The sequence below is a fragment of the Psammomys obesus genome, unplaced genomic scaffold (assembly GCF_907164565.1).
Source record: "Psammomys obesus unplaced genomic scaffold, mPsaObe1.curated_primary_1811, whole genome shotgun sequence".
NCBI classification, from domain to species: Eukaryota; Metazoa; Chordata; class Mammalia; order Rodentia; family Muridae; genus Psammomys; species Psammomys obesus.
Window position 1 is genome coordinate 8,381,530 of NW_026591918.1, and position 23,570 is coordinate 8,405,099.

Consider the following 23,570-nt stretch of genomic DNA (forward strand, 5'->3'; position numbering starts at 1 on the left):
AAAGAGGATTTAGGAAACCAAATGAATGATTTTTATTATTATAAAGAGATACCTGGTACATATAAGAATACAATGTAGATAGAGTGTTATTGCTAAAAAGCAAATAGGCAGCAGTAGAGGGGAGCATCTGAATAGTGGTATAAACTCACAATTTTGGTGTTTTTATTTTTAAAATTTTATGTGTATGAGTGGAGTTTTGTATGTCTTTTGTTTTTGTTGTAATTTTTATTGTGTATGAGAGTGTGCCTGGTGCCCTCAGAGGTCAGCATAGACAAATTTAAAAACCAGAAAGGAAGAAAATGAATAGAGACTATAAGCATATGAATGTGTTTGTGTATATATTTATTTATTCTTAGAAATAAATGAAATAATATAGAAAAGTTACCTGAAAGGAGTTTGGTAAAATGATGAGAAATTTTCTGAATGTAACTATGAAACAAAATTGAAATTTAAAAAGCAACTCTCTCACAAAGCAAAATAAAACTTTGTGTGTGTAGACAGAGCTTGATGGGTAGCCACAAAATTTTTTCAATGACTGTAATATGTGATTTGCATGTCCATTCCTAGTAGGAGTGTATTTAGGGACCCAAACAAAAACCTTTTGTTTCAGTGGTCATAGTGTTGGTTGTAGAACTGATGGTATTGAAATAGTTATTGGTATACTTTTAAATAAAGCAAAATAATAATGCCTAATTAAAAACTAATATATTTGGCCTGATAAAAAGAAATACAGTTCATATAGAAGAAGGTAGGTACATGTATGATCTTTTAAAGAAGCAGCAAATGAGATTCTTTTAGTTCTAGACACTGAAAAGGCCTAGAAACAACCCAGTGGCAGCTGCACTCACTTAGTATCTTTAATTACCATTTTTGTTGTTATTGTTTGAGGCTGGGTCTCATGTAGCCCAGGCTAGCCTAAAACTCACTGTATAACCAAAGATGATCTTGAACTCGATTCTTCTGCCTGCACCTCTCCGTTGCTGGAATTACATTTGTGAGCTACCACATCTGACTTTAAATAAATACTATTTTTACTGAAACAAATTGCAGTTCCTTAGAGAAGCAGCTGGTTCTGGTTCGGGCTAGGGAATATGCAAATGAGCCAGAACTCTCTTGCCATACTGTCACGTTATAACACAAGGACTCAGGAACCAACCTCAAGAGACATCCTCTGACCAAAGAGACAGTTTGGGCATTAATAAGGACAATAGCTTCAGGGGCTGCAACCATATGAAGTCATTTGTGTATGACTTCATAGTAAAATGTGTAAACAAAAACTTTATTGATGGCTGACTATTTTAAAAGGAAATATGGAGGAAGAATAAAAGAATCATCAATATAGCCTGATTTCATAAATTTTACTTCAGGTTCATCAAATAGTTTTTCTTTAAGGAAACATTTTGATTAATTGATGAACAATGATAGTGACAATTAAAGGCTGTTTGAGGCCGTGAAGACGGCCCGGTGGGTAAGAGCTCTTGCTCTGCAAACCCGAGGGGCCTGAGCGTAGAGTCCAGCACCCTCACAGTGGCTGTGTGCGCCTGTAACACTTGTACAGCGGAGAGCAAGGAGGGTAGCACCCGCAGGGCTGGCCCACTCGAGAAAAAGCAATAGGAGCCAAGCTAAGAGAGCTGCTCTCTGGTTAGCTTAAGAAGAGCTATAAGTAAGACAACAAGAATATGAGTTATTCTCAGTGGAACAAGTTGAAAACGATACAGGAATGCCTGGCATTCTCTGTTGGACTCCTGTGTATGCTCACAGTGATTGTAAACACAGTTATATCATACACGCATGACACACATAATTTTTAAAGAGCTATTAATGTCACAGAAGGATGGATAGCCAGACCTTACGTACCTCTTTGTGGAAGAATATAATTCACTTCTGGAATATTTTTACCTTCCCCTTGCCAGACTGTATAGGCCAGTGTGATGGGAACATTTTCTCAGTTGAAGTTTCTTCTTCCCAGAAGACCCTAGCTTGTATCAAGGCAAAAACAAACAAACAAACAAACAAACAAACAAACAAGCAAACAAAAAACTAGCCAGAATATGGCTATGTAGAGAATAGGGTAGGCAAGTTTAGAGGTATTTTGTTTAATTTATTCAAGCTCTCAAAGAAGCAATACACTCATTTTTAAATGATAAATATACACCCCCCCCTCCCCAGTCAGGGTTTCTCTTTGTAGCCTTAGCTGTCCTGGACTCACTTTGTAGACCAGGCTGACCTTGAGCTCACAGAGATCTGCTTGCCTCTGCCTCTCTGAGTGCTGGGGTAACAGGTGTGTTCCACCACTCTAGTCTTAAGCCATTTCTATATGTCAAGTTTCTTTGTGTTCTATGGCTAACACAAGTAATAACCATGTTTTCTCTCATTTAGGCATCAAAGATAAAGTATCTGATTGGGATGCATTTCTACAGCAGACCCTGATAGGAGCCTTCAGTCCTCCTGTGTCTCTGCTAGAGGACGTGAGTATCACTGCTTAAACCAGTATGGAAAACCTTTGCAAGGAATGCAAAATTGATTGCTAATTTACTTTTAAGAAGAAGAAACATTGTTATTAGAGTCATAAGCAAAAGAATTGGAATGTTTAGTTTCAGAAGTGGCACTTAGTACTGAGAAGCTTTTGAATTAGTAGCCTTATAAGGTTCTACTGATACATACTTCCATGCCTATTGTGAACACTCTATTTCAAACAATGCTAAAAGTTTTTTTATACTCAGATTAATCTTTTATCCTTACTCAGGGTCTCACATATCTCAAACTCCTAGTAAATATTAAATGAATGAATGAATGAGGTTGTGAACAATGAGCAAATATAATATCCTGTCCTGCATTGACCATGATTCTGTCATCTTGAAACTTGTAGCTATTAATGTATTCTTTTTTCTTTTATACATCTAGACAGGAAAGCTTCACAGAGCAGCTTATACTAGGTCCCAGCACTCAGGGAGCAGACTCAGACAAAAATCTGAGTTCTAGGCCAGCTTGCTCTATATAAAGAGTTCCAGGCCAGCCACAACTATGGGGGTCAGGTGTTGATTAAGTGATGACTTAGGAATGAGCTTGTTCCAAATGAGCTGGAATGTTCTTGTTCTTTAATTCCATCTCCACTCCTGTAGTCTGGGACATGAGCCCAAGGTAACTGCTGTACAAATTAAGTTTCCTCGAGTCTCGTTTCTATTTGTATGTGTGCATGTACAGATCAAAGGTTCACATTGGGTGCCAGTTGTTGTCCCCTTTATTTTTTGAGACAGTCTCTCACTTATCCTGGAAGTCACTAAATGGCTAGATTGACTGTCCAGCAAGCCTTTTAGCGATCCTCATAGCTCTGTCTTCACTGTGCTGGGCTTATGGTTGCCTGCCTCCATACTCTACATGGGTGATGAGAATCTGGCTCTTTATTGTAGTTTTATTTTAGTTTATTTTCTCAAGATAGGGTTTCTCTGTATAGTCTTAGCTGTCTTAGACTTAGTATATAGACCAGGCTGGCCTTGAACTCACTGAGATCTGCCTGCTGCCTCCCCAAGTGCTGGGATTATAGGTGTGCACCATGCCCAGCTTACAGTTTTAAGTACATATGTAGATATTACAATTTAAGTTTAAAAAATTTTTTTCTTGGTGTGTGTGTGCCTGCGCATGTGTCAGTTACTGTGTAGCTCTGGCTAGCCTCAAATTCCCTATTTAGACCATGGTGGCCTTGAGCTCACAGAAGTTTGTCTGCTGCTGTTTCCTGAGTTCTAGGATAAAGATGTGTACCACCATGCTCAGTTTGTTATTTTATTTTTAGTTATGTGTATTTATATGTGTCTGAGTATGGGTTTGTACACATAAGTCTGAGAAGGGCGTCAGATCCTCTGGAGCTAGAGTTGTAGGCAGTTGTGAGCCACTTGACATGGGTACTGGGAACCAAACTCGGGTCCTCTGCAAGGCATGCTCCTAGCTGTTGAACCATTCATCTAGACTCTAATTTTTTTCTTTCCTTTCCTTGTAACCCAGAGTTGTTACTGTATTCATAAGAACATTGTGGAAAGGGTAAAAAAGAAATCAGAAGCAAGTAAAATCTCGGTAGAAGTAAATATATTGTTGCTCACTTAAATGCAAAATACTAAGAACAATTTAAAAGGTCGGTGATACTTACATTTGCTCTATTAAAAAGAGATCTGTGGGGACTGGAGAGATGGCTCAGAAATTAAGAGCACTGGCTGCTCTTCCAAAGGTCCCGAGTTCAATTCCCAGCAATCACGTGGTGGCTCACAACCATCTATAGTGAGATCTGGTGCCCTCTTCTGGCATGCAGGTGTATATGCAGGCAGAATACTATATGAATAATAAATAATTAAAAAAAAAAGAGATCTGTGATTTTATAAGTGAAAAACAGGATACATTTTGAAAAAAGATAAAAAGCAAAAAGACTCAGAACTAAGAGAAGCAGAAGTAGATATTGACTTGTGTGTCGTGTGTGTACCAAGTATTCTCTGTGGTCTGGTCTTTAGGATGATAGAAGAGTGTGGGCATGCTTGATTTTCTCTTTAATGGTGATCATATTTGTTTTCACAGTCAGACAACAAAATTCCATTTAAAAAAATTACACTAAATGAATCCAGGCCAGGCAGTATTGGCATATGCCTCTTTAATCCCAGCACTCAAGACGCAGAGGCGGGTGGATCTCTGAGTTTGAGAACAGCTTGGTCAATGGAGCGAGTTCCTAAAAGCCAAGGCTATACAGAGAAACTGTCTTGAAAAAAAAAAAAGATACTAAATGAAATAATAATCTAGAGATACTGTTTAAAATAATTTTATTGTGTCATAGGGAAGGTTTTCTTTATAAAAAAAACATTTTCATATCATCCAGAAGTGATTCTGTGGGAGGCTATCTGTAGACAATGTAATTTGGTGCCACTGTTTTGGAGTGAGTAAAACAATATGAAGGCTAGTTTGAAATAATTTAGAACTTGGCTTTTAAAAAGAAGCATTAACCTTTCCAATGTGATGTTTTAAACACACAGCTCCGAAATGGAAGGAACCCTTTAGATCTCATTGCTCCGGGATCCAGACTAGAGTGTCAAGCTTTTCGGGACACTTTGAGCACTTGGATTGTCACTGTGGTGGAGAACATCGGGGGACGGCTGAAGCTGCGCTATGAAGGACTTGAAAGTTGTGATGGCTTTGAACACTGGTTGTATTACCTAGATCCATTTCTTCATCACATTGGCTGGGCTGCTCAACAAGGATATGAACTTCAGCCCCCATTAGGTGAAGAGTAACAGCACTTTCCTATAAACGTCCATTGTTGTTGGTTTTCTTTGTTGGTGGTGGGTTTTGTTTGCTTGTTTGTTTTGGTTTTTCAAGACAGGGATTCTCTGTGTAGCCTTGGCTGTTCTGTACTCTCTTTGTAGACCAGGATAGCCTCGAACTCACAGAGATCCACCTACTTCTGTCTACCCAAGTGCTGGGATTACAGGCATGCACCACCACGCCTGGCCCATTATTATTTTATTATTAATATAAATGTGAGGCTGAAAATGTATTCTACATATTTTGAAAACTTTAATTCACGTAAAGTGTTTTCTATTTGTACAAAGTAGTTGCATTAAGTGTATATTTCTCTTTGATTTTGTTATTATACTTATAACTTAGCATGCATACTGATTATACCTCAGAATTTTCCTCTAACCAATACTTCACCTCTCACTTGCATTTATTACTATGTTTTCCATTTTGGGTATTTATTACATTATTTCATGGGCTATAGCAGTACCTCTGCTCTTACTGTAGATATTTTAACAAACTTTTAATTTTCTGGCCTCCTAAACAGAGTCTAATACTGAGATTAAGGTAAAAATTCTTTTGTGTGAAGGTTTGTTTAAAAGGCCTGGACACTTTCCTATCCTGTAGTAGAAAGTACTTTTGTTTATGTGAATGCTTTCAGAAGTTGAACTGTATATAAAGTTTTTCCTCTTAAAACATGCTGTTTTGTCTCACTGAAGCCATCAGGCATTTGAAAAATGAAGCTGACTGGCAAGAGATTCTGGCCAAAGTGAAAGAGGAAGAGCCATTACCCTGTTACTTATTTAAGGTAAAAACAGATAGCAGTTAGGAGAGTTAAAGAATGAAGAATAATTGTTGGAGGCAGAAGAGTGTTGTGGCCTCTGGTGTGGGAAGGAGGGGTCAGACTAGAGGGATGATGATCACCCTGTTTCCCAGCAATTACCTGGGTTTCTCTCCAGATCGTCCTAAAGCTAGTGAATGTCTTTTTTTCCCCCTGTAATCATGTTTTGTTTTGCTTTTCTTTTTGAGACAAGATTTCTTTGTGTAGCCCTGGCTGTCCTGGAACTCACTCTGTAAACCAGGATGGTCTTGAATTTAGAAATCTGCCTGCCTCCTGAGTGCTTGGGATAAAAGGTGTGCACCACCACTGTCCTATTTTCTTTTCTAGTCTTAACCTACAGAACCTTAACTAGTTAGGAAATAAATTTGATTTTTTTTCCCAGATGCCCATTGAATTCCAGATGTAGAGAGGAATACTTTCTATGAGTTGTTGTTCTGAATAGATTTTTCCAGGAAGATAAATTACAGGATTTACCAGAAGCTTAACAATTCTGTTATTTTAATTAACTAGATTACCTTTTTTGTTGTTTTGATGAAACACCTGTAACAAAAACAACCTAAGGACTGAAGGGTCTATTTGGGCTCTTTGTTTGAAGGGATGTAGACTGGCATGGCTGGGAAGCATGGAGACAGGAGCTTGAGGTTTCTGGTCACAATATACATGCTGTCAGGAAGCAAAGAGAAATGAATGCTGGTGCTCAGCTCAATTTCTACCTTTTTAGTCAGTCCAGGACCATAGTTCATAAGGGTTCAGAGTATAGCTCTTCCCACCTTGGTCAAACCTCTCTGGAAATACCCTCAAAGACACACCCAGAAACACGCTACCTAGTGATTCTAATTCAGTCTAACTGGCAATGATGAGTAACTGTCACAACTGTTCAGGTAACATGTGACTATAATTAATCAGTGTACAATATACTCTATTTTTATTGTATGTATTTCAGGATAAGCAAGTTATTGGAACTCATGAATTTTCTGTAAATATGAAATTGGAAGCTGTGGACCCATGGTCTCCTTTTGGGATTTCTCCTGCTACAATTGCTAAGGTGAAATGGGAATGATTATTCTTCTGGGAAGAATTGCCATCAGAGTGACTAGTTGAGGAAATTATGATGATTTGATCTTTAGGCTCTATTAATACAATTCATTGTAAAGCCAGAATCACTTTTGTATATTTGTATTGTACAAGTTTTGTTTTGTTTTGTTTGTTTGTTTTTGGTGTGTGTATGCCCTTTCTTTTTCAGAGATTAGTAGTTCTATACAGCCAAAGCAGAGCAGGGTCAGGGCATCAAAATAGTAGAGGGAATGTTGTTTGGAGGCAAGCCTTACTTTGTATAACTAAAAGGGACTTGACTAATATTTGGGCCACAGTATTTATAAAGTATGAATCTGGGCAGTGCCATCACTTATCTAAACAGGGGAAGGGTTTGGGGGGCAAAGAGAGACTTGTGGGACTCACAAAATTAGCATCATCAATAAGATATTTACAGCTATGTGTTCTGGAATCAGACTTTAATCTCTCCAACAGCTGACAGAATTAAGGCTTTTGTTAAGAGGAAGCACAGGAGCTGAATACATTGTCAAGGTGCAATTACTGATTGATGTGGGATATGTGGTGTTTGTTTAGGACTAGAGCAGAAGCCCATTTACTATGGGAGTAGTTACTAGGATGCTTAATTATCTGACTTGATGAGATTTACATTGTCTTTGACTTAGTGGAAGATTATTCTCAGCAATGAGAGATTAATGAGCCTGTAAATAGTCTTAAGACCTTCTTTGGAAGCTGGAGAAGTTGCTCAGTGGTTAAGAGCTGCTTTTAACAGAGGACCAGTTTAGTTCCCAGCACCCATGTATTGTGGCTTATAACCACCTATAATTACAGCTTTAGGGCCTTCTCAGCACGTGCTCCCCTGTGGCATATATACACTCATACATAGGCAGGCACACATGTACGTAATGAAGTAAAAATAAATCTTTAAGACAGAGAGTGAGACTGAGACCTACCAACTTTTCTCTGGATTCTGAAGAGATACGGGCTGCTTAGGACACAAAGGACATTCATTAATTCTCATTTTGGCTTTTGAAGTTAGGACAGTAATGTAGTTGACCACTAAGCTAGGCTTAAACTAAATTTTGCTTTCAACCCAATTACATGGTTTGAGTTTGGGTTTGCAGTTTTTTAACTGTGTAACCTGGGGTAAATTACTTTACCTTTCTTTGAATTCATTTTCCTTACCTGAAAAATGGAATTGAAAATGGTATCTGCCTCATTAGATTGTTATAAAAAGTCAAACTGAGTAAATATATGAAAGATATTTATCTAAATAGTACCTGACATAGAACCATTGAATATTTTAATAATCCAGGGTGAGTATAAATGAACTTATATAACATGCTTGATCGTGCCAAGGAAAGTACAAATAGGTGTATTAATATATGTATATTAGATATATGTGTGTGTGCACACACACATATATATAACACATAACATATATTCCATGTATAATATACATAAAGCCGTTTGTCAGTTTTTTCTCTTAATTTTACAGGTTTTTGATGATAAGTACTTTCTAGTGGAAATGGATGATCTTCGACCAGAAGATCATACAAAGCGATCATTTGTGTGCCATGCTAACAGTCCTGGCATTTTTCCTGTGCAGTGGAGTCTAAAGAATGGTTTACATATCAACCCTCCTCCAGGTATGGATTTGAGTTCTTCTATCCGGTTTTTCAAAGTTACATTATCATTATTAATTACGTCTCACTGTATAGCTGAGTGGGTCCTCACACTCACTAAATGATCCTTGGTGGCCTTAAATTCCTGATCTACCAGCCTTAGCCTTTGAGATATATGTTGGATGATTGTCAAGATCTTTTATACCTCTTGTCTTGTGTATTTTGGAGGTCCAAGATAAATGATCTAGATTCCATAATTTTATTTATTTGTTTGTTTGTTGAGGAAGGGCCTTACTGGCTCTGGCTGGCCTAGAACTTGCTATGTAGACCAGGCTAGCCTTGAACTCACAGAGCTCCACCTGCTTCTGCCTCCTGAGTGCTAGGATTAAAAGGTGTGTGCCACCTTGCCCAGTTCATTCTATAATATTTGAAGTCACAAGCTAAAAAAGTATTTGTGTGTGTGTGTCTGTGTCTGTGTGTCTGTGTGTGTGTTCTCATTCTTTGACATGTATCTGTATAGCCAGCTAGGAGAGATTCAAGCCTGGATTCTGTTCAGATTCCCTTGTCTGTTCCATTTGGAATCTGTTGGAAATTCACAGAGGGGTAGGTTTTCTAGTTTGCTTCTCTGTTGCTGTGATAAGACATGGACCAAAAACAACTTTGGAGAGGAATGGTTTATTTCATCTTATACTTAAAACCCATCATTGAAGGAAGTCCAGGCTGGGACTCAAGGTAGGAAGTGAAGTAGAGATTATAAAAGAATTCTGCTTAATGGTTTGTTCCATCTGGCTTGCTCGGACTGCTTTCTTATACAACCTGGGACCACCTGCCCAGAGGTGGCAGTACTAGCAGTAGGCTAGGCCTTCCTACATCAATCATTAATCAAGAAAATGCCTTGTAGGTTCTCCCTTGGGATGCCTGATGGAGGCATCCCTCAATTGAGATTCTCTCTTTCCAGGTATGTCTGTGTGAGGGTCATAAGGATGATCGTTTTAGGTGTTAAGGCCTTGTTATGAAGGTGACTAACCAGAGGGAAGTTATGATCAAGATCTAAAATGAGTAACAGCTCATTTTACTTGTTCTTATAACTTTGTAAAATACGATATTTGACCTGATCAAAGCATTTATACAATGCTTGTTATGAACACGTATTGGATTTATCACTGAGAAGGCAGAGGTGGAAATGGTCTAGCCTTTTAAGAGGTATATGGGAGAAAACATCCTCAGAACTTCCCAGATTGTCTGTCCTCAATGAGCAGAACACAGGAGTACCTGGTGGGAAGGTATGGCATTGAACTTGTTGCTTTGCAGGAAGGTGCATAATATACCAAGTTCTTGGTACTGCTTACTACCTTTGTGTGAAAACAAAAAACAAGTATTCAGGGTGCATGAGTTTGGGGCATGCTATAGACTAGTCAGTTGACCTTGTAAACACAGGGGAAATAGTGAATTGTGTAACTGAAAATGACATTGGGGCCTTGAGGGATGGCACAGTGGCTAAGAGCATTTGCTGCTTCTGCAGAAGTCCAGAGGTCAGTTCCCAGTATCCATCACAGGTTTCATAGCTCCCTACCACTTGAATTCCAGGATACTAGTGCCCCATTCTGTACTCTGCAGGTACCAGCATGCATATGTGAATATACACATGCGTATACATATATAAAAGTAGAAATATTTAAGAAGGAAACATGTCGAAGAATGTTTTGTCAGGAAGTCAGATAGGGTCAAAGGGAGAACCGAGGCCCTTTTTGTTTGAACAAGAAGAGGAATATCAGGGACTTGTTGCCTGTAGGAAGATACAGTTTTGATTAAGCTTTGAGACAGCAATTTAGGCAAAGTGGACCTCAGCCATGCAGCTCCTCCCACACAGATGGGGCTGAGTCAGACACTAGTGTAGAGGTGGTTCTGCCAAGAACTTTGATAGATTGATGTAGAGAGTTGTTTCTTTTAGTCTGAGTTGAATTTATGATTCAGATTATATCAGAGCATTTAGAATTTTAAAATGTTTTTTAATTGGCACATATGCATTTATAGAGTGCAGGGTAGCATTTTAATACATATAATCAATATATAATGATCAGGTTGAGTAATAGACACATCTGTTAGATAAAATATCAATTCTTTGTGTTGTGAGCAGTCAAAATCTTTTTTATTAGTAGTTTGAGATGCTCAGTTAATTTTTGTCAACCACAATTATCCTACTTTAGTGGGGAGTTTAGAAATTATTTCTCATATCCAGCTATATTTCTGTGAACACTAACTTCTCCGTCTCTGAGAATATTAGACAGATTCTGTAGTACATGAATCTGAAAACAGTATTAACAGCATTGCATCAGAGCTGGGCTTAGTGGGGCATGCCTTTAATCCCAGCACTCAGGGAAGCAGAGACAGGCAAATCACTGTGAGTTCAAGGCCAGCCTGGTTTACATAGAGAAACCCTGTCTCGAAAAACAAAGCAAAACAAAAAAAAAATTCTATATCAGCAACAACAACAAAAGAGTATTGCATCAGACCAGGGTGTTGTGGTGTATGCCTGTAATCCTAGAACTTGGAAGGTGGTAGACACAGGAGGGTCAAGAATTCAAGGTCAGCCTTGGCTACATGAGTTCCAAAATAGCCAGAGCTACATGAGACCCTGTCTTTAAAAAAAAAAAAAAGTCATTATATTGGTTTTAGGTAAGACATGTTGAAGAACGCAAATAGTCTTATCAATGAAAAGTTCTTACTGATTAAAAATACTAATAAAATCAGTAATGCAAAATTTCTGTATAAAGAAAAGAAATGCTGTATAACTTTTTTTTTTTTTTTTAACTCTTGGCAAATTACCAGTAACTAGCCATACAAAAATACTGCTCTAAAAAAATCTAGCTTGAAACTTGGAAGTTTAAACACTTACGTCATGAATTTTAGTATATAATTATAATTTGCCCAGAGTTATTCTCTTTTATAAAATTAGCTATATATAACCCTGGGTTCAGTTTCTTAGCGTGAAAAATATACAGTCCCCTCCACTTGATCAGAATGGCATTTGGGGTTGTGAGCGCACTGGTGGGGTGCTAGAGGCACAGGCATGTTGGGTGTGAATCATTGCTCTCTGTCTCTGTAGGCTTCCGGAGCCAGGACTTTGACTGGGCCGACTACCTCAAACAGTGTGGTGCTGAAGCTGCTCCCCAGAAGTGCTTCCCTCTGGTGAGACCCCTCAGAGCGCTGCTCCCCGCTGGGCTTCTGTGGTGCTGCTGAGTCTTTTTATGACTGTTCCTTCCAAGTTAATCAGCTCATGTAACCCAGATAACTACCTTGTTGATAACTGTAAAATAGTCCTAAGAAAACTCATTTACTGCACAAGATAGTTTGTTAAATAAATTAGTTTTACAAGTTTACATTATATATATGTATTTTTTAACTAGGTAAAGTCATATGAATTTGAAATTTTATAATTTAGTGGTGTAATGATAATGAAACTGTTAATATTAAATAGAGAAAAATTGTTACATTTTTAAAAAATACTTTTATTTCAACAACATGTGAGCCTGTTTGAAAAGTCCAGACAGTTAAGGCACCAAACTTAAGCCAGATATGGTGGTGCACACTCATAATACCAACTTTCAGGAGCGCTGGTTCTCAGCCTGTGGGTCACAACCTTTTTGGGGGTGGGATGACCGTTTTACAAGGTCACATATTAGGTATCCTGAATATCAGATATTTATGTTATGATTCATAGCAGTAGCAAAATAACAGTTATGAAGTAGCAACAAAGATAATTTTATGGTTGTGGTCACCACAACATGAGGAACTGTATTAAAGAATCACAGCATTAGGAAGGCTGAGAACCACTGCTGAAGAGGCTGAGGCAAGAGAGGAAGATGATGAGTGCAAGACCATCATGGGTACGTAGCAAGTTCTAGGTCATGTTGGGCAGTGTAGAAAGACCTTGTTTCAAAACTCAGACAAAAACCGAGTAAAAAGAGACAAGCTGAATAGCCGTTAAGTACGGTGGCAGTGCCTGTAATTCCAGCACTTGGAAGGGCGAGGCCATAGGGCTACCATGGACCAGGCTGCCTTACAAAATCTTGTCTCAGAAATACCCACCTCTGGTTGGGCGTGGTGGGTTTTGACTTTAATCCCAGCCTGTAACAGGTGGATCTCTGTGAATTTGAAGCCCACCTGGTCTGCACAAGCCATTTAGGGCTACAATAATGAGTTTCTATCAAATAAATAAGTAAAATAAACAAACAGTAGGCAGGGAACCTAATAACATGAAAAACTGAGAATGTAGAACAACGCCTGTCTTGTTTCTTTGCAAGCCCCTTCCTAGAAGAGACTGTCAGGTTCAAAAGAAATTCTGTGGTGCCTGTTAGCACACCAAAGTGCCTGGCGGCCTTGAGGCTCCCTCAGTATCAAAAGTACCTGTGGCTCTTGCCCACTACCCTAAACTTGTTCAACTTATGGGCTTCCCTTCCCTCAGCTTCTCATGCCTTTATGATCTTTTTACTTTGGCTCTGTCTATGCACCCTCTTGCCCCTCTCTTGCCCACACTCTCTTTGTCTTCCTCTCTTGCTCTCTCCACCTCTGTCCTCTCAAGGTTGGTCCAGTGTGCTGGCCATGCTCAGTCTGCTACTTTCTCTTCCTGCTCTGCACTCTTCCAGATGCCTCTGGCTAGACCCCTCGTATCTACAGTAAAAATCTTCCCTTCTCTTGGAAAGCTCATGTCTTTAGTTTATACAGTGACCACATTTTATTTTTTATTCGCTGTATTCTTGTATTCATAACTCATTTTCAAAATAATACATTGCATTCTTTTTTGTTGTTTTTGTTTTTTGAGACAGGGTTTCTCTGTGTAGCCTTGGCTGTCCTGGACTTGCTTTGTTGACCAGGCTGGCCTCGAACCCAACAGTGATCCGCCTGCCTCTGCCTCCCAAGTGCTGGGATCACAGGCGTGCACCAGCATGCGCGGCATATGTTGCGCTCTTTTGAGGTATTAATTGTAGACACTTAACGTTGAGGACTTAGTACAGTAAAGGAACAGTTAACTATACTGTGTTACCTTCCCTTCTGTCTTAACTACCCCTGTTTAGTTTTAATGAAATTTTGGTTAAGGTTTTTCATTATGTGCCTCCAAACTTTTAACAGCTGACTGCTGCAGCATTCTATGATTATTTTCTTTTTTAAACATTTGTCATGTTAATGATCTTTGTGGTTATATGTTTAAATGTGATCATTCTTGGTTCCTACTTATATTTTAAAAATAGGAAACTAAAACAAAAAACTGATTAGAAACTTTGAGTATGTTTGAATAGAGTTTGTCAACCTTGATTTTTTTTTTTTCTACAGAGTGGGATCTAGCTGGCCATTTATTGACTAACAACTAAATTTATATCTGTCTGTGTTAACCTATTACTGTTAAAGATCTTTTCCTGTCCCCTGTGTGATATAGAGCAGCTATAGCTGGGCCTTCACTGTATACATACCTTTTAAAAGTTGTTTGTGTCCTTCTGCCCAAAGAGCTTGTATTATATCTTTTCCAGAGAATAAATCTCACTTTCTGTAGGGAAGGGAAAGACACAGTTGTGTCTGTGGGGTGTGTAATAAGTACATAATGGCATACGGTACGTGCTTTTTAAATACTTCTAACAACATTTCTTGTCAAAAAATAACAAAGAAAGGGAAGAAAGAAAGGAAAGAAAAGGTCCTCCAAACATGAAGCTACACATCTGTAATCCCAGTGTTCTAGGAGGCTGATGCAGGAGGATTGATGTAAATGTGAAGCCAGCCATTTCTAAGCATAAGATCCCCGTCCCAAACCAGTTTTGTTTTTAATTTTTAAAGAAAGTGAGAGGCTGGGAGTGTAGCTCACTATCACTTTAGTGTCATTTGCTTATTTACACGGAGCCCTCAGGCAGGTCCTCGGAGCTGCATAGGCCAGGTATGGAGTGCGCTGATGAGACCACATAGAGCCCTCAGGCAGGTCCTCAGAGCTGCATAGGCCAGGCATGGAGTGTGCTGATGAGACCTCAGCACTTTGGATGTGAAAGAAGGAGGGTCAGGGATAAAGGTCACACTTTACACGTAGCAAGAGTAGAGGTCAGCCTGAGCTACCTGAGACCTGTCTGAAACAAAACAGGAGAGACAAATCAATCAGTCCTTATTTGGGCTATAGCTCTTGTGCCTTGAGTTGCATTAGTCCTGGTTCTAACAGTTCTCGGCTGTCTTCACTACCACCTTATGCTTACCCTTTGTTAGGCTGAGTTTTCTCTCTTGCTAGATGCATTTTTCTAGGTTTGGTTTCTTTTTAATGTATTTGGAGTGTGCATGTATGTGTCCATGTGCACATGTATGGCACACATATGGAGGTCAACTGTAGGTATTGGTTTTTACCTTCCGCCGTGTAGGTTCTGGGATCAAACAAGTACCTTTACCCGCTAAGCCCATTTATTCAGCCCTAGGTTTATACACTCAAAAACCAACAGCAATTTTTAGTTATGAGGAAGGAAAACAACAAAATCTTCTTTCTTCTTATTCGTGGCATTTTTTTTTTTATCCTGACTGCCTTTTATGATAGACATTAAAGGATATAGCAGAGCCCTCTAAGGGTTGAGAGACAGTTGATTAGGGACACAGAACCTTCGGGGTCTCCTTAATAGCTATTTCCTAATAACCCAGCAAGATAGGTATTCTCTACTCCATGTGACAAGTGAAGAAACAGGCAAAATAGATTTTGCAACTCAAGCAAGGTCATTATCCACATAGCACTATGCAAGAGTGTCTGACTCAAAGACCATTCTGTCTACCAAGTAAAATAAGCATTTTTCCTTTGCTTCCTTGAAAACAAGTAAAACAAAATATGCCATACTGTAGATCTAGGGATTAAATACTGCTTGTAAAACATTCCCACATTCCAGTTGAGCATATCAGTTAATACTATGTACTAATCTACTTAATGGATTTGATTCACTGATTTTTTTTTTTCTTCTAGTCGATTTCTGAGCACCAGTTTAAAGAAAACATGAAACTGGAGGCAGTGAACCCTCTTCTCCCTGAAGAAGTGTGCATTGCCACCATTACTGCAGTCAGAGGCTCGTATCTGTGGCTCCAGCTGGAAGGTAATGTGGCAGCACCCTTAGAAGTTTCCTCTGGCCCTTCCTTGCAGCTCCTGCTCACTCCTGTAGTGTAGCTTGTTAGACTCAGTGGACTTTTAAGTAGAGTCTAATTTGAAATCCAAGATTTCAAGCTGAAGTTTTACTTTTTGTCCTTGGCTTTTAAATTTTTGGAAACCAAACTCAATAAAAGCTCTTTACTATAAAGTCCTTTATTTTCATGAGGACAAGTCAAAATAACTTACATTTTGATGTTGCCAAAATAGTAACATTAACTGCTTCACTTATTGAAGAGGTAACATTTTGGTTGCCCCAAGACCATAGAACCAAGTAGTACGTAGACAAACTTGATTTGTCTTTCGCAAGGTAGTATTTAATGGTTGGATAGGTAAGTGGATGAAGCTATGTAAGTGATCAATGCTGCAGCTCTTGTCTGTGGCCTGCTTTTTTTATCCTGCTGCCGAATACTCTCTAAAAAGATGCTTTCTGCTTCTGATTTGTAGAATTGATACATAATGCAGATGTCAATGATGGTATTTACTGCAGACATCCATGCAACATCTGCCAAGCAACTTGGCAGATCTTTTCCTGATTTCAATTTATTCCAAGAATGTAAAACATTAGTCCTGGTTGTTAAAGTAAACTTGACATTTTCCCCTCTTATTCTTGTTATTTCAAGGAAATGACTCTGATATTTGTTAGCCATCTGAATGACACAGTCATAGCTCCAGTTGCTTTGCTGGATTTCTTTACCAATGGTCACTTTGTATTTACTTCCTTCTTAATTCTTATAAGATATACATAGAAGGCAACTTATTTTTTCATAATATTTATATAACATAAAATATATGACTTCTATTATTGCTTAAAAGACATGTCTATATTACTACAGTATTGTTTAAAAAGTAATGTGTAGGACTAGACATGGTTGTGCATTCCTGTAGTCCCAGTGCCTAGGAGGCTGAGGCAGGGGGATCACTATTTCAAAGCTAGTCTGTGTTACCTCATGAGACCCAGTTTTTAAAACTAAACAAACCAGAAAAAAAAAATATAAAGAAAGCTATTTAATAGTTCAAAATTTGTTTTCTTAATCTAACAGGTTCTAAGAAGCCTATACCCGAATTTATTGTAAGTGTGGAGTCAATGGATATATTTCCTTTGGGCTGGTGTGAATCCAATGGCCATCCTCTCAGTACTCCTCGACGGGCACGAGGTACTTGTCTGTTTCTGGATTAGAAAATTGGTTATTAAATGATCTCTTGCACAGATGCTACCAATTAAGATGAATATAGACATTTCAGAGAAAACCAAAATGATAATTATCTTTTTGTATATGTAGGCAATTATTTATTACAACAAACTTTTGCTAGCTTTGAGGTCTGGGCTAAACTTAGGTGATCTCGATTTCTTACAGGCTTTTATAAAGGATTCTACAAGGTCAGGTATCTTAGGGCTTGACTTAGGGAGGATCTCCCCAAGTTTAGTCAGATGATTATTGGCAAGTGTCTTAGTCCATTCTAGTTTTGATAACAAAATTCTATAAAGTAATATCTGTTATTACTAGAGCTAGGAAGTCCAAGTGATAAGGTTTTAGCAGATATGAGGATCTATTTTCAGTATCCTAGATGAGGCCTTTTTTTAGATTTAAAAAATTCTTATCATATGTACGAGTATTTTGCTTGCACATATATATTTGCATTATGTGGTGCTTGATACCTGAGGGGTCAAAATAAAGCATTAAATTTCCTGGAACTGGATCATTGCTGGTTGTGAGCTACTATGTGGGGGCTGGGAACTAAACCAGAGTCTTCTGCAAGAGCAGCCAGGATGCTTAATCTCTGAGCTGTCTCTTCAGCCCAGAGATGTTCTTGCTGTGTCCTCACATGCTAACACAGACTGCTTACTCTCTGGGACATCCTTTGTAGGGTACTAATCTCACTCAGGAGAGGTCTGTCTTCATCATCTAATCACCTACCAAGTGCCTCACCTCCTCATACAGTAATTACTGTTCAGGGTTAATTTAAGAGTGCAGTTATACAGTAGCAGCAGGAGTCTATTTCCTGGGCTCTTGAACTTAGTTTTGCTGGCTAGTGACCAAAGTTCTTTGCTAAACGGATCTTTTCATAGGGCAACTTGGAAGCTGACATTTGTCTTCGATTGGAATTAGCTAGCCTAGTATTTTTTATTTGTATTTTATTTTTTTATTTTTAAAAATATTTTTACTTTTTATTTTTTAGTTGGAGTTTAAGCCTCAAAGACCCTGGCTAGGCTAGAACTCCATATATAGACCAGGGTGGCCTTGAATTCAGATTGGCCTATTGCTGCCTCCCAAGTTTTCTGTAAGAACAACTGCTCTTAACTGTTGAAACATCTCTCCAGCTTCTTCATTCTCCTTATGTTTTTTTTTTTTTTTTACGTTTACTGTGCGTATTTGTGTCTGTGTATTCACGTGCACATACCACTGCACGCACGTGAAAGTCAGAGAACAACTTGTGGGAGTTGACTTTATTTTTCTACCAAGTGGCTGATGGGAATCAAACTCGAGTTGTCAGACTTGTAGCAAGTGTTCTTATCTATCTTACTGACCCTTTATTCTCTTTTCACTAGCAAGTCTTTAAACTGAATGTACTTCAGTGTAATTCTTTGACTGTTTTGCCACCTCTGCTCTTGGTGTCATATTTAAGAAGGGATCTAAAAAGCGCTATGAGCTTTTTCTCACATGTAAAGAGTTTTGAAGTTTAGTAATTTGCTTTCATTTTTATATGTGATGTAAGTTAAGAGTCTAGCTTCATATACCTGGATGTTCTATTTCCCTAGCACTCTGCTGAAACTATTTCTGTTCCATTGACTGGTCCTAAGGGCCTTGTCAGATGAGCCTTTCTTTTCCGTATCCATTTTTGCTGGAAAGTATTTGTAAGTATTGATTAGCTTAGTGATCCTTGAAAATAATTCTTTTTGTTTTTTCTAGAAAGACCCCAACCAAGAAAAATGTTCCTTACTTAGAAAGTTGACACTTAAAGATTAATTTAAAGTGCTTGCTACTTATTTACATACAACCAGCTATCAAATATGCTGATTGCAAGCCTGAGTCTTTGCCTTTGTCTTTAAATTTTTTTAGCTTTTTTTTTTCTCTTCCTATAGTGCACAAACAGAGGAAAATTGCAGTGGTTCAACCAGAAAAACAGTAAGTAATATAACATGTCTAAACAGTTCAGATTTAAAACTAGAATATTTAGGGGAAAAAATAGCTATTTAAGGAAATACATCTCCCTTGGGTTATTTTCTCCAATGGAAGCATAAACTTTTAAGAAAAATTTGCTAGGCTTATATACTTTTTTTCAGTGTACGCCTTCCCTGAAACTGCATAATAAAATTAGGCATGATGGTGTACACCTAAAATCTTAGCTACTTATTTACTTATTCATTCATTCATTCATTCATTTATTTTTATTAGTTACAGTTTGTTCATTTTGTATCCCAGCTGTAGCCCCTCCCCCATTCTCTCCCAATCCCACCCTCCCTTCCTCCTCTTCTCCTATGCCCCTCCCCCAGTCCAGTGATAGGGGAGGTCCTCCTCCTCTTCCATTTGACCATCAGGTCTCATCAGGATTGGCTTCTTTGTCTTCCTCTGTGGACTGGTAAGGCTGCTCAGGTGGAGGTGATCAAAGAGCCAGCCCATCAGTTCATGTCAGAGATGGTCCCTGGTCCTATTGTTGGGGAACCCTCTTGGATACTGAGCTGCCTTTGGCTACTTCTGTGCAGGGGTTCTAAATTATCTCCATGCATAGTCCTTGTTTGGAGTATCAGTCTCAGAAAAGACCCCTGTGCCCAGATTTTTTGGTTCTTTTGCTCCCCTTATGGAACTCCTGGGTCCCTCCAGGTCTTTCTATCTCCCCCTTTTTTCATAAGATTCCCTGTACTCTATCCAAAGTTTGGCTATGAGTCTCAGCGTATGTTTGATACCCTGCTGGGTGGAGTCTTTCAGAGGCCCTCTGTGATAGGCTCCTGCCCTGTTCCCTGTTTTCTCCCTCTTCCAATGTCTGTCTCATTTGCCTTTCTGAATGAAGATTGAGCATCTTACCCAGGGTCGTCCTTCTTGATTAGCTTCCATAATTGTACAGATTTTAGTATGTTTATCCTTTATTATATGTCTAATATCCACTTATAAGTGAGTATATACTATGTGTGTCTCTCTGCTGGGATACCTTACTCCGGATGATCTTTTCTAGATCCTACCATTTGCCTGCAAATTTCATGATTTCTTTGTTTTTAATTGCTGAGTAGTATTCAATTGTGTAAATGTACCACAATTTCTGTATCCATTCCTCAACTGAGGGACATCTAGGTTGTTTCCAGCTTCTGGCTATTACAAATAAAGCTGCTACAATCTTAGCTACTTTAAAGGCTCAGTCAGAAGATCGTTTAAGGCAGGCCTAGGTTGTAGAGTGAATTCCAGCCCAGCCTGGGTTACGTAGTAAAAGCCTATATCAAAATTTTTATATACAAAAGGGCAAATATATCAAGATATTCCCTTAAATATTTTTTTTTTAGCTTTTAGTTACTGAAAGTAATTGAATAAAAGAAAGGAAATATTTGTGAAAGAAGAGCAAGAATTTTAAGTCAAGGAATGATTTGTCACAGTATATTGATATACAAAACAGCAACTGGAAAACAAAAGCTACAGTTCTCCTTTAAACCCATCAGGAAACTCTTTGTAGCATACTCTTACATCCTTTGAGCAGCAGTCAGTTGGTGCTATCTTACATCTTTAAAGATACAGAAGTTTTTATGTTTATATTAAATTTTGAATTCTATATAGTCTAATAAACTGCCATAACAAAATTAACACAGACTGGATGATATAAGCCACAGAAGCTAAGTTTCTCATACTTTAAAAGCTAGGGATTGTCAGATCAAAATGGCAGTTGATTTGATTCCTTATAAGGTCTTGATTCCTGGCATACCAATGGACACCTTCTAGCTAGGACTTCACTCAGTGAAGATCTCTTCTTGCCCTTCTCCCGTCCTTGTCTTCTCCCTTATATGGCTATCATATGATCCTACTCTTAGGATCTAAGTTCTAAATAAGTCTTAATTATCTCCTAAAAACCTGACTTTCATGTGTAGTTCTAAAAGAAACTTTTAGATTTTATAATACAGTTTTGTAATTTTTGAACATACAGTATCACATGTCTATAGATTCTTGGCTCATTTGTCCTATGCATGGTTTTAAAAACAATTTCTACTTAAAAATAATGTATTATAAGTTAACATTTTTCTGCTTTGGGTACATTTCCTTTTTTGAAGGAAACGAGTAACTTTTAGGCTATGCTGGTAATTTCACTATTTTTCTCGATCCAGAATACTGTCTTCAAGAACTGTCCATGAGGGCCTGAAGAATCGGCTGAACGCCAACCACTCAGGTATAGTATTTGTAACATTGTGGAGAAGAGATCCTTGGTTACATTTTAATGGGCTGTATTTGAAAGGAAAGGAAACATTTGAGCCAAGCGTGGTGGCACATGACTGTAATCACTCCATTTGGGAGGTAGAGGCAGGACAATAACCTCAAGTTGAGAGCCAGCCTAATCTATATTTAAAACTGTAGGCCAACTGCGGCTACATAGTGAGTCTCTTATCTCAGAATAAAATAAACAGAAACCCCTGTACATTTGAAATGTTAACTAAGATGGGGCTTAGGAGACAAACTAAGCCTGGGTAGTGTTCAGCATTTATCCCTAGAAGTGCTATAGAATAGATTTTTGAATAGTTTGTTTTGAAGGACTAGGAAAGACATGATTAAGACTGATGAGATTATGGAGTAGGTCCTCTACTTCCTTTACCAGTAGAAGTGTGGGGCTCTAGAGTTGTCTGACAAATCTAGGAGTAGTAGTTCAGGATAGTGATAAGCTCTGTACCCTATCATAAAGTAAATGTAAGATATTTAAGAGCATTGTCAGACAGTATGCTAAACTTCAAAATATTCATGTCTGTGGCTGGGAATGTAGCTCAAAGCATGCATAGCAGGTCCAAAACCCACACACAAAAAGTAATTTTAAAACTTATATAATGGTGATATGCTGGTTGCCACCCCCAACTCATCTTTGGAAACATGGAATAAAGGGAGAATGACTACTTTGAATACTTGTTTCTTCATTTCCAGTGATGATCAATGGAAAATATTGTTGTCCAAAGATATACTTCAACCACCGTTGCTTCTCAGGGCCATATCTTAATAAGGGAAGAATTGCTGAGCTGCCTCAATGTGTAGGACCTGGGAACTGTGTTCTGGTACTTAGAGAGGTAAGGTTATGACCTAGGGCAGAACTTGAAAGTTAAATGAGAGTGTCCTAGGCTCATTCATACAGAGAGCCATGTACCATCGATGTAACAACTGTCAGTTAAATCAAATGTAACTTAACTTTTCTCATGTACAGTAGTTCCCCTTTTAGCCATGGCAGATACAATTCCAAGACTTGAAGTAGTGCCTAAAAATGTGAAAAGTACCAAACCTTGCAGATTCTATGGATTTTTTCTGTATGTATTGTGTTAATATCTTTTGTTCTTATAACACCTGAAGAAGGTTAGTTATTATGAAAAGGCTTATTTAGTACATAGTTTTTGTAGGCAAAAAGTTCAAGACCAAGTGTCCCTATCAACTTGACTTCTGGGAAGATCCTCTTGTCTTTGTCAAATCTTAGTGAAAATTACATGTATTAGGAAGAATCACATTGCCAAATAAGAAATTTGAGAGATACTGGAGGCCTACTGTCTTCTCTGAGGTGGTGGCTCCAAGTTTTTAAAGGACCTTTAGTTTTATTTGTTGACTCTGTAAGAAAAATAATCTGACAAAAACAGCTTAAAGGGGAAAAGGTTTATTTGGCTCATAATTGCAGATTGCAATCCATCTTTGCAGGGAAGTCAAGACAGCAGAAACTTGAAATAGCTACTCACGCTACATCCACAGAGCAGAGGAGTGAATTGAATGAATACGTGAAATGTTTGTGCTCAGCTCATTTTCTCTTTTTTTATATGTCCCAGGACCCAAACCCAGAGATGGTGCTACTCACTTTTAGGCTGGGTCAATCAACAAAATCAAATAATTCCCCTCCATAGACATACCCATGAGGAAACCAAATCTAGACACTTCCTTATTGACACTCTCTCTCCAGGTCATTCTACATTGTGTCAGATTGACAAGTAAAACTAACCATTACAGTCTCCCACCTGGCCTCACCTGTTAAGGATCCTGTCATCTTCTGCAACCATCATACTGCAGACCAGGATTATAACACATAAGCTTTGGGGGGATGTATTCAAACTATGTCCAGACCACCACACTTAGGATAAAATTTAATTAATAAATTAGGCATAGTAAGTGATTAACAAGAATAACAAATAATAAAATAGAAAATTCTAACTATACTGTGGTAAAAGTTGTATGAAAGTCATCTTTTATGTTACCTGAGATGTAACTTCTGTTTGTTGTGATGTGAGATCAGATCATGTCTACATGATGGGCAGTGTGGCATTCGACTACTTTGAGGCTTCAACCATGAACCCTGTGGTATCTTACGATCTGATCTGACAACTTGCACAGCTACTCAGAGGCTTTAGTGTGGACAGTGTGGACAGAGTAGGTGGAGGTATGCATGTGCCTCAGTAGGGTGGTACAGGATTTAATCGGGC

General features: G+C 38.4%; 1 protein-coding gene across 3 annotated transcripts in view; it reads left to right on the top strand.

Moving 5' to 3' along the window:
* The window catches only part of Sfmbt1 (Scm like with four mbt domains 1), a 105,684-nt gene that overhangs the window by 69,743 nt on the left and 12,371 nt on the right, over positions 1–23,570 (top strand). For all 3 annotated transcript variants that reach the window (XM_055612344.1, XM_055612343.1, XM_055612346.1), the window contains exons 6-16: positions 2,380–2,468; positions 5,010–5,256; positions 5,991–6,079; positions 7,056–7,157; positions 8,661–8,811; positions 11,894–11,976; positions 15,761–15,887; positions 16,981–17,094; positions 19,023–19,065; positions 21,243–21,304; positions 22,045–22,184. In XM_055612344.1, coding sequence (XP_055468319.1) covers positions 2,380–2,468; positions 5,010–5,256; positions 5,991–6,079; positions 7,056–7,157; positions 8,661–8,811; positions 11,894–11,976; positions 15,761–15,887; positions 16,981–17,094; positions 19,023–19,065; positions 21,243–21,304; positions 22,045–22,184 — 1,247 coding nt within the window. The remainder of the gene's footprint in view (positions 1–2,379; positions 2,469–5,009; positions 5,257–5,990; positions 6,080–7,055; positions 7,158–8,660; positions 8,812–11,893; positions 11,977–15,760; positions 15,888–16,980; positions 17,095–19,022; positions 19,066–21,242; positions 21,305–22,044; positions 22,185–23,570) is intronic.